This window comes from Lepisma saccharinum, chromosome 19, assembly GCF_977018435.1.
Source record: "Lepisma saccharinum chromosome 19, izLepSacc3.1, whole genome shotgun sequence".
Lineage (NCBI taxonomy): Eukaryota > Metazoa > Arthropoda > Insecta > Zygentoma > Lepismatidae > Lepisma > Lepisma saccharinum.
This window is the reverse complement of record NC_139247.1, coordinates 48,917,681-48,934,081: the sequence shown is the minus strand read 5'-3', so window position 1 is coordinate 48,934,081 and position 16,401 is coordinate 48,917,681. Positions and strand designations below refer to the sequence as shown.

At 38.3% G+C, this 16,401-nt stretch overlaps 1 protein-coding gene across 1 annotated transcript in view; it reads right to left on the bottom strand.

The window, feature by feature from the left end:
* The window catches only part of LOC146003149 (uncharacterized), an 88,512-nt gene that overhangs the window by 15,547 nt on the left and 56,564 nt on the right, over window positions 1-16,401 (bottom strand). Inside the window, exon 2 of the mRNA XM_083141332.1 lies at window positions 11,198-11,370. Coding sequence (XP_082997458.1) covers window positions 11,198-11,370 — 173 coding nt within the window. The remainder of the gene's footprint in view (window positions 1-11,197; window positions 11,371-16,401) is intronic.

Genomic DNA, 16,401 nt, shown 5'->3' with positions numbered 1-16,401 from the left:
GAGTTTTGCAACTTTTGTCCTTGGACGTAAGGTTTTTGCATGTAATAATATCTAACAACAACTCAAGAAACAGAACAAGACGGTTCATATGACAGAAGATATTTAATAATAATAATAATATGGTAACATTTTACCTATGCTGCGATGAGTTTGTGCACAAAGTCACAGAAAAGATATTCAGGCGGGACTGGACCTACAGTTTAAAGTGAGATCCGAACCACTACGCGCCTCCATTACGAGGGCGCCTCCATGCGCCCTTGATTACAAGGCGACGACGCTACCACTGCGCCATCGCGGAAGCCCTATGCTGCGATGAATACTATAGAAATATCTAAGGATTATAATTGATTATACTTGGACAAAATTATTGATCTTGACTCGGTAAAATATTGTGCATTGTTAGAATTGTGGCCGTGCGGTCTAAGGCGCTGTGCTTTGGGCTCCGACGGCATGGGTTCGAGTCCGCCTGGGTTCAGTCTCTAAGTTCTCGCCCTGTGTATAGGACCGGTGGCAACCCACTATCGTGAGGAAATTAGGGAGCTACGAGTGAGTAGCGTAAACCGGTCATAAAAATCTCCTGTAACGGCTGCGGGTTCGACGTGCTGACCCCACGTCACCCCATTACCGGTTGAAGAACTCCACACCTCTAGGTAGGATTGTGGGAGGGAGACTGGCAGTCTTCAAGGGCTGTCGAGCCACAGGTTATTATTTATTAGAATTGTGATAAAATGTTTATTTGTTGAAAATATTTGTTTGATACTTGACAAATAAATAGAATACCTGTGATTAATGAACTATTTATTTGATTAGATTTCAATGATGTTTTACATTACATTGCATAGAGGGTATTTTGTATGATGGATTTGAAAACGGTGACCATTATAAACAAACTTTCGTTACACACTTCAACTCCTTCATTTGAAAGATTTACAACTTTTAAGTATGATAAATTTGTCAATGATTAGAGCAAAGGTTTTTTAATGACTGTGATACGAAACCAACCGCCTGAAGGGACATCAATATTTTTTTCTTTCTTTTATGTGGAAAGAAGACTGATTTCAGCATTCAATACACTGTACTGAAATATGATGTTATGCAATTCTAGTATATTAAATACACGGAAAGAATTTTTTGGAATGGTTTCCGTAATTAAATTACCAATGGGAAGACGCAATGTACAGTCACCAGCAATAAAAATGGGACACGTAGATCCTGAAATACTCGGTTCCCTGCAAGGCGTTGTGTGTGTTGCCTAACTCAACGGTGGTGTTAAACATTGCATTCCCAGGAGTCTCGAACCTGCGTGAGTCCCGTAGCCGGGGTACAACGCAGAGACCACACACGGTCATGGTGCGGGATACATAACTGTGTATATTAGAATGATAGAGGAATGAAAATGGAATATACCACACAAGGAAGCACATCATGTGTGGTATATTCCATTCTCGTCGTTGTCTTCTAATAAATATTCCCGGTGGAGGCACATACTGGTTCGGATCTCACTTTAAAACTGTAGGCCCTGCCCTGTCTGTTCATAAAATGGACTTAAAACTCGAACAATTCGAATTTCTAGGTAATTCGAACAGACGTTTATAACCCTTGAAACCATATTCAATGACGTGATGTTTTTGTTAATTCACCCTTGGAGTTCGAATTAAAAAAGTCCACTGCATTAAAAAATGTGTCTGTATTGAGTGTTTGGACTATTATCTATGCATGTTTATTTAGCGTATGTAATCAGCTTGAGTTTTGCTGTGAGAACCTATGTGCTAGTGCTTATCTCAATATATTAAACCGCCACTTTTGGCGACCATAATTCTTAAAGTTATGAACATGTGGAAAACTGACAGTTTGTTTATATTTTAATGCGGGAACAAGAAATATTTCGAGAATTGTCCAGGTACTTAGATAATTCGGATGTTATTTAGTCTCAATTTGTACAACATTTTATTGCATTTCGGTTATTTTATGTCGCTTTTCTGCCTCTCTATACTCAGAAAACTAAATGCATCAAATTTTATGCACTTTAAACGCATCGATTTATGCACTAAAATATGTTTAATTTTCTGTGTATACGGGGTATTGTTATCGTTTACCATATTACTTGAAAATAAATATTGTATGTCGTGACTGTGATCTGGTTAGATACATAATAATAATATTTATTTAAGTGATGAGCACGATTTGACAACTATAGTGTAAATCACCAACCCTGAGACCTTCTGTAAACAAACCGTCTCACCGATTCGATGTATCACTGAACACGGAGACCTTCCCGCACGCATAGAACTCGCCATGTTGAAAGTGGCACTACTTCCTTTCTGTTCACATGATTATTTTTAGAAAATAACCAATGTTATAAAATATAATTATGTACACTAATCTCTAAGCTCATTGAAATTTACAATGCATATTCCTACTAAATGTTTACACTTATCTAGCCTTGCCATGTCACCAAGTTATTTTACGAAGTGCATGCACTATATTTGGCGGAACAAAAATCGTTATTAGGATGCTTGTCAAAGTTACCAACCGTTACGAACTTTCTTTGTCTTGTTTTGATTATCATCATCAATATATTTATTGGACTTACAGCATTACATATGGCTGTTTATGCCCATTATATATTTTATTTACATAAGATACAATTTACATAAAATCTACAAACAAATTTCAAATACACTCCTATCTATATCAAACCTTAGAAATATACATTACCATGTTATATCATTTTGTCTAAAAAAATGCAAGTAAAATATATTCAATTCGCATGCAAGAAAGAAGCCAAATTTATGGGAAATGATTACTGGTGCAAAGAGTTAACCATAAAGGTGCAGCAATAAGTACAAAAGAAAGAGTATTGGGTTTAAAGTGAGACGTCATTTGCGGCAGCGTATCCCATACTACAAATTGACCGTTGTTTTACCTTACGTAATGAATCCTGTAGCAACGCTGGATTTTCGTGTGGATTATTTTACTTCTATGAGTTTGCAATGCTTTCTGCATACAGGTGGTTTTGTTTACAGAAGGTCTCAGGGTTGGTGATTTGAACTTTTAGGTTCATCACTATGTCAAAATTGGTTACACAAAATTACAGAATTGAATACATAAATATAAAAAAAGTGGATCCTACTAGCTTATACATGATCATAAATCATCATAAATTCAAATTGTAGGTTTCAACAAGATCAGCTACTAAACCTCTGCTCTTATTTAGACATGTAAGAATTGAGATATACCTATGGGAATACCATAGAATTTTATAAGATATATTATTCAAAAAGTATTCACTGTCTATTTGCAAAGTTAACATCTGTACAAAATTTATCCTTTTCATTTTTCTTCTTTCTTCTAAGATAAACATATTCAACTGTGTTAACCAAATGTTGGTCATAGTATTTTTTTAAAAAAAACTTTGTGCATAATAACCTGATAAAAAGTTCTTGAACTGATTCAATTTTCTGAAGGGGCTGGTGGCTGTCAGAAACCACAATATATTTGCATATTCAAGAATAGGACGAACTATCATTTTTATACAGGCATATTAAGGTTATTATTAGATATCTTCTTCTTTAAAACTTTCCATGAGAAAAATATAACCAAGCATCTTCTTTGCTCTCTTTCAAATTTCTGAAATGTGTTCATCAAATATAAGAGAGGAGTCTAATAATAATAATAATAATAATAATACGATTACCATCTCACCCTTGTCCTCAGAAAAGAGAAATTTCTTAATCTCTTCCCGAATAAAGGACACCGCAACATGAACTTCGATGATAAAGTACTTCTTACAAATCAGTAAGCTTGGATAACCTTTTTACAACTCCATTGATTAAGAGATTTCATTTCGAGGTACGAAAGACAGGGGATTATAAAAAAGGGGCAATTAAACACTTCCGCTAACAAAGCAGCGCTAAGCACAAATGTAATTCGACCCTTAATTAACTATTTTTTTTATTGGGCAACGGAGAGAGACAAACGGAAGGATGTTACAGGTTCTCCCCCCTTCCCCCTTCTCTGGCGTAAGATTGATTAGAGCGAGTGAACAGTTTGTCAGGGTTGATGGGAAACTCTGCTTCGGCCTGTTAGGGCTCTCAAAGAAGCGAGTGGAATTTCCTCTCTTAATTGATTACCTATTCTCCCATCCTCCTCTCGTTCCCCTCCCCCACCCCCTTCTCCGAATGTATTTTACCCACGGAGGATGACAAATCACCATTAAACACGATCTGTCGCCATGTTTTTCCAACAGGTTACCAAGAATGTCAGGCGTTTATCCCTCCCCCCCCTCCCACTTCTATTTGTTTCTGTCATTGGTGAATGCAGCCTGCATATTAGGGACCCTTTCTGATGCAGGATTTGTATGTTTCTAGAAACTTATTTGTTTCAGCTTGCACAAGTCCTGAAATGTGTTTGTATCTGGGAAACTTTTCAGAAATACGTGGGATTTGTATGAGGCACATATTTGTTCCAGTTCATTCAAATCCTGAAACTTTTTCAGAAGCACATGGGATTTGCATGAAGCACAGAATTGCTTGCAAAAACACATTCTGTATTTCTATAAAACATATATGTTTCAGCTCATACAAATCCTAAAGCATTTTGTGACTGGGAAACTTTTCAGGGACATGGGATTTGAATGAGGCATAAAACTGTTTGCGAAAACATATTTCTTTCAGCTCAGACAAATCCTGAAATATTTCGTGCCTGGGAAACTTTTCAGAGATACTTGGGATTTATATGAGACACGAAGTGCTTGCAAAAACAAATGCTGTATTGCTGTAAACATATTTGTTTCAGCTCGCACAAAACTGAAACTTTCTGTGCCTGGAAACGTTTTTCAAAAGCACATGGGATTTGCATGAGGCACAAAAGTATTTGCGAAAATGTATCCTGTGCCTCTAGAAGCATATTCGTTTCAGTTCACATAAATCCTATAACATTAATGATGCGTACTTATCCCCCAGAAACAAAAATAGTGTTTTTTTCCCTTGCAATATGAAATCACTGTTGGTTGTGCCTGAATCCAACCATGAATGTCATAGTCCCATTGAAAATTAATAACAATTTTCTCATACTGGCAATCATACTGTAACTTGTCTTCCGTGTATGTTACAAAATAGAGTACTCGTATGCTATTTATTAAAAGACGTATTTTGCTCTAAGACGCTCCTTTCAGCATTAATGTATTTTTATCTTTGTGTGTAGACTTGGGGAGCTTCCACATTGCCGAATATTTAGAGCTAAGGGTTTGTCGAGAGAGAGGAAGGGAGTATTTAGTAGTACTGCTAAATTAGCTATCTTTGTCCATTTTATATTAGCAATAAATCGCAAAACTCTCATTTTATTACTCACAAATGGGGCTGAATAATTATGTAAACAACAACAGCTCTTGTTGTAATGTAAAAATTTCTATAAACTTTAAACCTACCTAATAATTAGGATATAGTTCCAAAAGAGCTCTGGTGCAAAGTAAATAAAAGCTAATTAAATTTTGCACTTCAAGTGCGGGGGAAAATGTCATCAAAGAGACAAGGGGAATACCGGATCCCGAAATTTTGGTGCTGTGATCGTGAAGAAATGATCCGATTTCAGAAATCCGTTTTTTTATTATTTTCGGGACTCTCAACGGGATTTCGAATCATTTTGCAAGAAAATGTGATTAATTATCAAAAATTGCCTGGAAATGTCAGAATTTTTCAGCTAAAATAATCACTTCATGGAGATAAGGTGTACAAGTAGAGATTTCTATAATAATAGAATAGAATAGAATAGAATAGAATATAATTTATTTCAAGTATGAGCCTTTACAGCTATACATACCATACAAGTGAAAAATTTTTAGTACACTTTCCCTACACTCTTCCTCAACTCTTTCCCTATACTTGCACTGTTACCTCAGTGATTCCTAAATTTTCTCACATTTATTTACTAATTTATTTATTTAGTAACCCTTCCCCCTTTCACACATGTTCGCTATCCCCACTGAGCTTATTTGCTCTCTTTACCCAGGCGTAGTGTAGGAAAGTTCCCAGATTCCTTATTTACGCCTCCCCCTCTCTCGGTCTCTCCCTCCTAATAACGCTTGTCATTATATTCTCAATGCTAGCTTCATTTATTTCCCTGATATATTTTTGTCTTGCCTCCCCTGTTTCTTTGCACTGGAGGAGAATGTGAAATTTCGTCTCGTCTTCGCCGCATAGCGAGCATTCTACGCTCCCGTCCTCCCGTTTTAGTTTAACTTGTGCCCATCCCCCCAGTCTGAACCAGGCCAAACCTGACCTTTCTTTTGCCTCACACAAATCCATGTAGTTGTCAGTGCTGAGGTAATAACAATAATTGTTTAAGTTTGGTTTTAAGCCCACTTTATATACAAAGAGGCTAATCTGAACTGCATCTACAGTTTAAAGTGGACTCCAAACTACTATGAGCCTCCACCGAGTATGTAACCGGGACCCCTCGATTACAAGGCAAGAACGATTATAATAGTAAACATATAAATACAATGTTTATGAAAAATTATGACCCTTTTAAAACCTTTCCAGATTTTTTTTCAGGGCACGCCCAAGTTAGATTAGTTTCATGCACTAGCGTACACAGTTTTTTTTTTCTCGGAGGGGCTTCGAATTGTAAAAGTGGATTGCGTTCTATGTAGAGACATTATACACTGTAAAATATTACCATTTTCAAATGTTTTCAAAAGTTGTTCAAATACAAAAATGGTAATTCACCTCTTTGGCTTTTCCCTGAGTTGTTTACTGCTTTCGATTTTTCTAAAAATGTCGCGATAGGGTGTAGCCCCATCAGCCCCCTGCGTATGCCATTTCTCTCATGTCAGATCTCTGTAGTTGCAGTTCAATATTTCAGTGTTGTCCCCAGGACAATTGAGGAGCTACGTGAAAAAAAAGAAAGAAAAAAAGCATACTCTCGTTCAGAAAGCCGGACCCTGTGGCTGAGTGGTTAGCACATCGCGCTGTGACGCCAAGGATCCCGGGTTCGAATCCGGCTCGGGCATGGTTGTTTGTGAATGTCCATTCATCAATTTCATCACCCATCCCCATCTTCGCAAGTTAGCCAAGAGGCACAAAACGCGAAGTAAAATAAAATAAATCAAATCAAATCAAAAACAAATCTCGTTCAGAAAACCAGTCATTGGAGGCGATGGGTCTGACAGACCTTGGTCTTCGAAAGGCTATTGCACTATTGAGTTAAGGTGGATGTATTCTTGAAGACTGTCGAATCGAACCGCGGGGTCATTTGCATGTATGTCACGATAATGTGATAGTTATGGACCCAAAACGCAATGCACTGTTGCATCGAACCATTGGAGTGCACGTTCGACCACCATTACGAGTCGCACCATAAAAGTGTCGACAGTGTCATCTGGATGAAGACCCTTTCAAGAAACACGCCATAAACGTGTCAACAATAAAGCATAAATTCGCGAAGAGGAAGCAGAAATTCTAAGAAACATAAAGAGTTGTAATTTATGTGAAGATGTCTGGCGCGTTATGCAAGAGACGTAGCGGCTGGGGTCCATTGTTAGGGATCGGAAGGGGAATCTAGCGTCACATGATCGAATAGAAGCCTTCTGATTGGCTAGAGACCTAAGGATTTTTCTCCCCTCGTGCGTACCAATCCCCATCACCCATTCCGGTTGGCATATACTTTCTCACGCATATTCCATTGTTGAAATAACCTAGGGATCCTTCTTATTGAGGGGGCCAATTCAACCCCAGCAGGCCCCAACAGAATAGCAATGAAGACGGCCTTTTGTCAGTCCATTGGGGACGCATGGTATTAGCGACAGGGGTTGTTATTACACCAAAGACCAATGAGAGAGGGATTTTTGTGCAGCTTAACAGGCCAGCTTGTTACGGCATTGTTGAGAGTTGAATTCATTATTTTTCCTCGCCTTAACGCATTTGCCGTGTGTTGGTTTAATTATGCAGGGCCGCGTTTCTGCGCAACGCCGCAGAAGCTCCAATCAGCGAACGTGTCTCCGATGCGAGCGAATTAAATCCGCATTCATTACTGCTAAGCCAGGCGTACGCTAAAGTATTATTCGTCAATAATGTTTCTCATTTTTTCCATTATTAGCACGTCGGGTGGACGAAATTGGTAGCTCAATACCCCAATAACAGTAAGCGTAAGTGATGTGGATTGGGAATTAAATCCAGAGGATTCTATTTCAAATTAATTCAATCCAGAAGGACAAATATATTCAGACTGTGCAAGAACAATGCATGTCTTCTACTTAAGGATTGAATATATTCCGCTTGTTAAACCTTTCTTGTAATTTGGCAACTCCATTAAACTGTTACGGAACATTGAGTAAAATACGGACACTTTGTCCACTGTTAATCGAATAGTCAGAAGTAACATACTTTTAAAGAAACCAAAGCCTCACCTCCGTGGCGGAGTGGTTAGCGCAACCCAGTACGACGCCAGGAGTCCCGAGCTCGAATCCCGGCCTGACATGGGTGTTCTTTGTGCCTTCAACAATTGCATCATATCATCACTAATCCACATCGTTGCGATTAGCCAAAAGTGGCAGAAAAGCGACTTAAAGTAACCTAATTCTATCAATCAAGTGCTAGCTGCAAATGCACTAGAAAGTTTACTCGAGACATGACGGTGCAAGACCGCCAATTTACGCTGATGTTCCGCTACCGTAAAAAAACGGTCATGACCGTTTTCCAAGTATTAAAGGACATAGTTAACCTAATTATATAATTTAAATGATTCAGTTTTGAAATAAATAGATTTATGGTACCAACAGCTGCAATATAGCTATAATAATTATCTGCTTTTATCCATGTTCAAATATTCACATTTAATTTTAAAACACGGCTGCGTTATGTTTTTTTGAACTGAGAGGCAGATTGTTAAATTTTAATTTTAATTAGAATAGTGTGCCTTTTACGGTAAGAATGTTACCTATATATTTTTCTCTCTCCTTATGTAATTTTTAATTCTAGGAATTTGTAATTTTCTTTATTGGATAATTTCCTATATTTTGTATGCGTATAAATTGTTAGTATAATTGAAGGGTCGGGGAAAAACCCGGTAAGACAGCCCTCGTGAAACTCCATGAAATTAATTTTAATTGCAAACCGTTACTCAACATGTAAATGAAACAATACAAAAACATATGCTTCAATGCATGGAAATGTCAAATGATACGAAAAAAATCATTTAAAATACGCAGTGTAGCATTCGCATGGTAGGAAAGCACACCATTACCTCGCTACGACAGAACATTTACTTAATTGTTTTTGTTTTTCCCCCGACCCTTCAATTGTACAGGGTGTACCAAAATTCCCATTATCCCCCCCCCCCTTTGAATTGTAGACAAACATGCAAAATGTTATTTTTACATCACGCGTATGATAAGAGGATGGTATACCATTAAATCAGACAAATTGCCACCATTTACTCCAGAGGATCTGTGTGCACACTGCCATTTTCATGGCACAGTACTATTCGCCCCCAGGTGCGATGTGAAATCCTCCGTAACATGGCTGGCGTGAGGGAAGCACACGCACTGCGAACAGCTTCTTGAGGTTCCTCAGTTGTCTGATAACGATTCTGAGCGACTTTCTGTTTGATGTGCCCCCATAGCGTATTATCACAATGTGTCAAATCTGGACTTCGGGGTGGCCATTTCAGAGGTGTTGGTACGTGTAAGAGAATACCTCAATGATGTGATCAGAGACAAATGAATTGGACGAGAATCGCCAAATTTAGCAGCACCTCTGAAATGGACCCCCCGAAGTCCAGATCTGCCATCTTGTGATAACGCGCTATGGGCGCACATCAAACAGAAAGTCGCCCAAAATCGTTATCAGACAACTAAGGAACTTCAAGAAGCTGTTTGCAGTGCGTTTTCTTCCCTCATGCCAGCCATGTCACGGAGGATTTCACATCGCACCTGGAGGCGAATAATACTGTGCCATGAAAATGGCGGTGTGCACACAGATCCTCTGGAATAAATGGTGGTCATTTGTCTGATTTAATGGTATACCATCCTCTCATCATACGCATGGTGTTAAAATAACATTTTGCAGGTTTGTCTGCAATTCAAAGGGGGGTAATGGGACGTTTGGTACACCCTGTATATCGTAACGCTTTTATGTGTAGGGGAAAAATGTAATTAGAAAATAAGTAATCTCATTCTACTCTGATGTACTTTCAGGATCGAAGAAATATGCTAAAAATGTCTCCGGTCTGAACTAGAGCTTACAGGTAGCCTATGTATTTAGCATCTATCATTCAGAAACAAAATTGCAAACTGTATTTCATGTTACGAACTAGAATTCAATATAGATATTACAGTCAAACATTGTTTTCTCGACCTATGTTAATGTTAGCAAATTCTGTAAACATTATCTTTCCTGGCTTAGGGTATTTTTTTTCCTTATCAGTGCAAAACCAATTTCATACACACTTCTTCCTGGGCTGGACTAGAGCTTCGGACATGCTTTCAGGATATAATTGTGAAATCAATTTTGCAAACCAAAATTCGTTCATCTGGACTATAGAATTTAGGGTCTATGTACAGTCATGGACACTTCTGGGTTGTAACGATTCCATCGAAAGTTAATGAAATTGTTATAACCAAGAAGTGTCCGTGACTGTACGATAGCTATATTTTCAGTGCCATTGTGAAAGGAATGTTTCTACACAACATTTTGTTCGTCTGGACTAGGCTTTAGGACATGCTTTCAGTTTCACTGTGAAACGAATTTGCAAACAATATTTCCTTGGTCTGGACTATAGACTTTAAGCTATATTTTAGTTTTCATTGTGAACAAATTTTGTGAACAATATTGTGTTGGTCTGGACTACAGACTTTAGGGTTTATTTTCAGTTTCATTGTGAACTAATTTTGTAAACCATATTTGATTAGTCTGGACTATAGATTGACGGATATATTTTCAGTTTAATTGTGAAACGAATTTGTAAACAATATTTCGTTGAGTTTCATCGTGAACGAATTTTGTAAACAATACTTCGTTGGTGTGGATTATAGATTTCAGGTTATATTTCCAGTGTCGCCATTGTGACATGAACTTTGTAAACGATATTACCCGGCCCGAATGAGATTGCAAGGTATGTTTCCATTTGACAAAGATTGTCTGGTGCCACCCTCAGCGCTTATGGAAGCAAACAAAAGAAATACGACAAAGATAGTTACCTGAGTTTCCGTTAGGGTGAGCGACTGAGCTAGCTGCTTCCTCTCCGCACCGACAACGTAGTGGTTCTTTTCGAACGCGTGTTCTAGTTTCAACAACTGACTCGGACTGAAGGCTGTTCGAATTCTCTTCGGTTTCCTAAATGGCTGTAGTAGGAACCCAGGAATGTCCGGACCTGTAAATATAAAACACAACCTGTTAAAAATTAACGTAAAATTAATAATAATCGACCGTTAGAATTTAACTCTCTGTTAATTTACAAGAACCTACGCCACTTTTTTTTTTCATGAGCACAAGCTTACGCCCGGCTCATGACGTCACCTCTCTGGCGTTGATAGGTTATATTTAGTGTTGTCCACGGGACGAGACGGGACAGGCTTTTAGAAATTCGAGACGAGACGAGATTGACCATGTGTCATGAGACAAACGAATATTTTCGAGACGAGACAGCATTTCCACGAGACTTCCACGAGACGAGACAGGCCAAAGTCTCGTCTCGTGGGCAACAATAGTTACATTCTGAACAAATATCCCGAAGTACAGTCATGTGTGTTTTTATACATGTGTTACGTAACACCGCAAAGAGAAATCCAAATGTTTCATTTAACAAAATACGTCGATTAAGTGTTGCGGTAACCACAAAAAAATGGTAGTTTTTACTGAATTTGGTAATTTTGAACAAATTATTTGGTACTTTTAAACAAATGTGCACAGTTATTAAAAGGATTTGGTTCTGGTGAACGATCATTGGTTTGTCACTATGTAAAAAAAATACAGGGTGGCTCCAAAATGTTAACAAATATTTAGCCAATATTTCGATTACCTTTTTTTGGGGCCACCCTATATATGTGGTTAACGCATACTTCTTTTGGATATCTCTTTTCCTCTGTGAGAGCTCTGCACTATATTTTAGGGAAAGGCAACTGTTGACAGTATTCATTTTAATAATATTAGGAGATAAATAGAGACTACTTCAGTTTTCCAATAGTTTTCAGCTGCATTGATCCAAAAGGAGATTAATTTGAATAAACATAAAACACAACAAAATTAACTACATTAGTACCTTGTACATCAGTCACCTTTTCTCTTGCACTCTCTTTGTATATTATCACATATGTGAACACCCTAATGTACATCTATGAGAATGTGAAAATAAATAGTAAAATGTTGGTTTTATGCAATTGAAGAATTATGTTCACCATGAACACACACTGCATGGTAATAGTTTCTTGTAAAACTGCACCAAATTTAACGCCATAGTATGCTTTTTTGATTACCTTGCTTAAAATTACCCTTATTACACGGTGCTGACATCTATGATCTATCTACTAAACTTATTTTTTTGTGTAGAAGAAAAAAGATGGAAGGAAGCCTAATAAAATATCACACTGTGTGAAACGTTGATAGTCTAAACTGAAATGCATTTGCGCAGGCGGACATTAACGTTTCAAAAACAACACATGAAGCAAGAAATAAAACTGCCCTAGTGGATATAAAATCTCGGGTTTTATGTCGTCTCAATTTAATTGAATCCTGCGATTTGTGCTTTGCGAATTGCAGAGTCACTTAAAGATCTTACTTCGTCGTGTAATTTTACGAAAGGCAACGAAAAAAAATCTCTGTCCGTTTGTTTCTTCACACTTTAGCCCCCACCCCCTCCAGCCCCCCTTTCCACCCGAACCATAGTGACAGCGAAGTGGGAGAGACATTTGACACAACGAAGTTTTTTTTCCGTTACTTTTTTTTTAACGATCAAATGCAGCGTTGTAAACGATCAAAGAGAGAGAGAGAGAGAGAGAGAGAGAGAGAGAGAGAGGAGAGGAGAGAAAAAAAAGAATGTCTGGCGTTCAATATTTCATTTCGTTTAGCTATCATAAAACACGGACATAAACGTTCATGAGATTTAACCGTGAAAAGAGGCAATTCATTTTTGGCATAAGCATAGCTGAAGTTGGAGTAGTACTTCATATAACCACATTGTCAGTCTATAATTCTATCCGATGAAGCGATTACATTTGTACTGGGAATTGACAAATATACACCAAGCAAAGGTGAAAAAAATGGCAAAACCAATTACACGCGTGGTATGTCTGTTCCTTATATGTAGCCATGATTACTATACTTTAACGGGCACTACCTGTAATATGCCAGAAGAAAGTTCACGAATCGTTAAGTGCTAATGTTTGACCAGTACACAGCATCTGTCTTGTGTAGACAGGAGAGCCAGCAAGTGTTGACGGTTAACACGCACAAGCATACGCAAGAATTTCCTATGCCCGTAAGAAGGGGACTGTTGTAGCTTGCTTTTTAGTTATCAGTGCTAAACTTTTTCATATATTTGATGTATTTTTCTGTAAGGCGGTTTACGACCCAAGCAAACTCCCTTTCTGGGTACGCCACTGAGCACAAGCATGGGTTTAAAAGAGATTTGCAACCATTTCAATTGGCGGGTGGAAAGTAACGAATCAGCGATCGGCTAAATTGTGTTCGGCTGTCTTCGTTAGCTTTCGTGTTGCAACGTACCGAGCGCCAATCGGAGACATGCCATGTTGCCAAATCTATTGTAAGTGCATAATTTCCTTCCTTGCGTGATTGTAAACGAGAGGGTTGCTACAGAAGTCTGCTGCGAGAGTGCCCTAATGAGCGCAGGAGTAAACAGCTTGGGCTTCTTATATTCCTCTTTAACGCCCAAACGCAGTAACAAGCAAAATCAGGATTATGCTTGGCAACGTTGCTACAAGGTAGCCTCTGTTCATTCTACAATGTCCATTTCGCAACTGAGATTACCACCCGCAATAAGGCACACATCATTGAAGACGATTGACCAATAGAAATAACTCCCAAGGTCACTCACCAGTTGAGGCGGCCAGTATTACAAGTACTTTCCCTGTTGGCCGAAATACGGTTTTGACAAGAAGCTGCAATGAAATTTGCTGTAAAAAATTATTCAGTTTTGATGGTAAGTAGGATTCCAAATATTTTTGGGACTCCGACTGTGTATGTAATGTTAATTCATTTACAAAATAACATTAAAAAAAAAAAATGGAGACTGCTGTCGACAGTGGGTGTTCCGAATTCGAATAACTCCCTTCAACTGGAAATTTCCACTTCAAGCAGTGGCTGTAACTCTTCCAAAGAAATGGCTAAAAAGTATGGTTTGATTGATTGATTGATTGATTTGGTGTTTCAAGTCCACTTTATGCACAGTAAGGCTAATCGGGACTGGACCTACATTTTAAAGTGGGATCCGAACCACTACGTGCCCCCACCGAATATAACCCCGGACCCCTTGCTAGAATGTGTGGAAGTAACACACTTGCAAGTAAGTGTTACTTTTCTGCTGACTGTAATTCCCGTTACTTTTTCACGATACTGAATCAACAGTTAATTTTCTTCCCACAATTATTGAATAATCCTGAATGATCAGGAATTGAAGAGGAGACCGAATGTATTGAGAGAGGTATACTGACGATCTGGCTACCGAGGGCTCCAGATTCGAGTAATGACCTGGATATGAGAGTTTGTAATGGTTTCTTCATCAACTTAATACAATCACAATTTCATCATCATCTTCAGGATTAGCCAAAAGTGGCAGAAAAGTGATAAATTAGTTTGTTTCGCCTTGAACTTATTTTAGAAGCTTGTGATCCAAAGCTGTTGTTACACCCCACGGTGTAACAAATTGAAGTAATAAAGCTCGCAAGAATATTAACAATTTGGACCGGGACACTCTACATCACTTCTGACCCCGTACGTGTCAGAATGTCCTTTCTGACAACAAAGCAAGGAAACATCCCCTCACTCTTTCAATCAAAGCCAGTCACACAAATGCTTTAACAGTCATTCCTGGACATGCGGCCCTTACAGAGCACCAAATCAAAATTCATGTTGCAGAGGGGCCAAGCACCCTTTTGCCAATACCTTGGCCTTGTGCTATTAAATGCTGATTTATGAGCAAATGCGTATGGTCAATACTGACGCACTTCCTTGTCAACCTCCGACGCCCGAGGCCTGTAAAATATACGTCTGATTGACTTGTTATTCACATTCGGAGTGCGTTTGGAATGTCGTTAACCAAAAAACAAAGGATTATTAAAAGGGGAAATAACCCTGGCGTGATTTATGGGAGCGCCCGTCTCTCACCTTATGGTAGTTCGTTAAGAAGCGTCGTTTTGCCAATATGGCGGACCTAGCCATGTTTAACTTGAACGCGGACCGGAAAGAAAACACTCACAACGATATATTTTCCCGCCTTTCCATGTATCGGGCGTTTTTATTTTTATATTTTTAGGAAAAAACTGGACGAAAGGAGGAGTTACAATCGACATCAACTTCCCCAGCCATACGACTGGTAATAAATACTTGGTGTAAAATTTCCATCAGTCTACACGCTAAAAAATTAATTAGGAAGTTGTCCACAAACTAACACTAGATGTCAGCGCTTTCATCTACGCATTTAAATTCAATTACGTTTCAGGATTTTTGCAAAACAGCACCCATCTTATAAAGTTTAACGTCTACTTACTACTATAGCAATAATATTTTAAGTTTTGAAAGCTCACCATTTCATTAACTCGCTGTGGAGTTTTGAAGCTTAAGTATGTCGAGACAAGTTATCAGAGTTGACGAAATTAAGTAAATCAAAATTACGAAAACTAAAATTTGTCAACATGCAATACATGTTACCTCGTTTTGAAATTTTACAACGTGACAATTAACTTTGCTCTGTTCAAAATTTCGTGTTCCAAAGATATATTTTTAGTTTACACAAATATGGATGGCTTTCAAATGACCTCAGGATGCGCACAGCCGCTTCTTTCTTCGGCCAATTTTGTTTGTCGTGTGCAAGGAAACATCGTGAGATAACGTGAGCTTATGTTTGAAACTCCGAATACTGCACAATGTACCATAGTAAAGAAGGTTCAAATCTCCCGCTCGCCAGCTTGAATTTCGTGTTTACAAGATCTGGCCTCCATCATGGCTGCCCGATTCCACAATGCAACAGCTTGTGACGTAGGTGATACATACCTACAGCTTTACAAAAATCATTATTCTCTAGGAATTGTAGACAAAAAATAATTTTCGTATTTTCAAAAACTAATCAGTGTACCAAACAAATAAATGATTTGCAACTTGATTGTCGAAAGAAAATGGTTCTCGATTTTCTGATTACTTTGGTTTAAAGACAGAGGAAAGTCAGAAACTC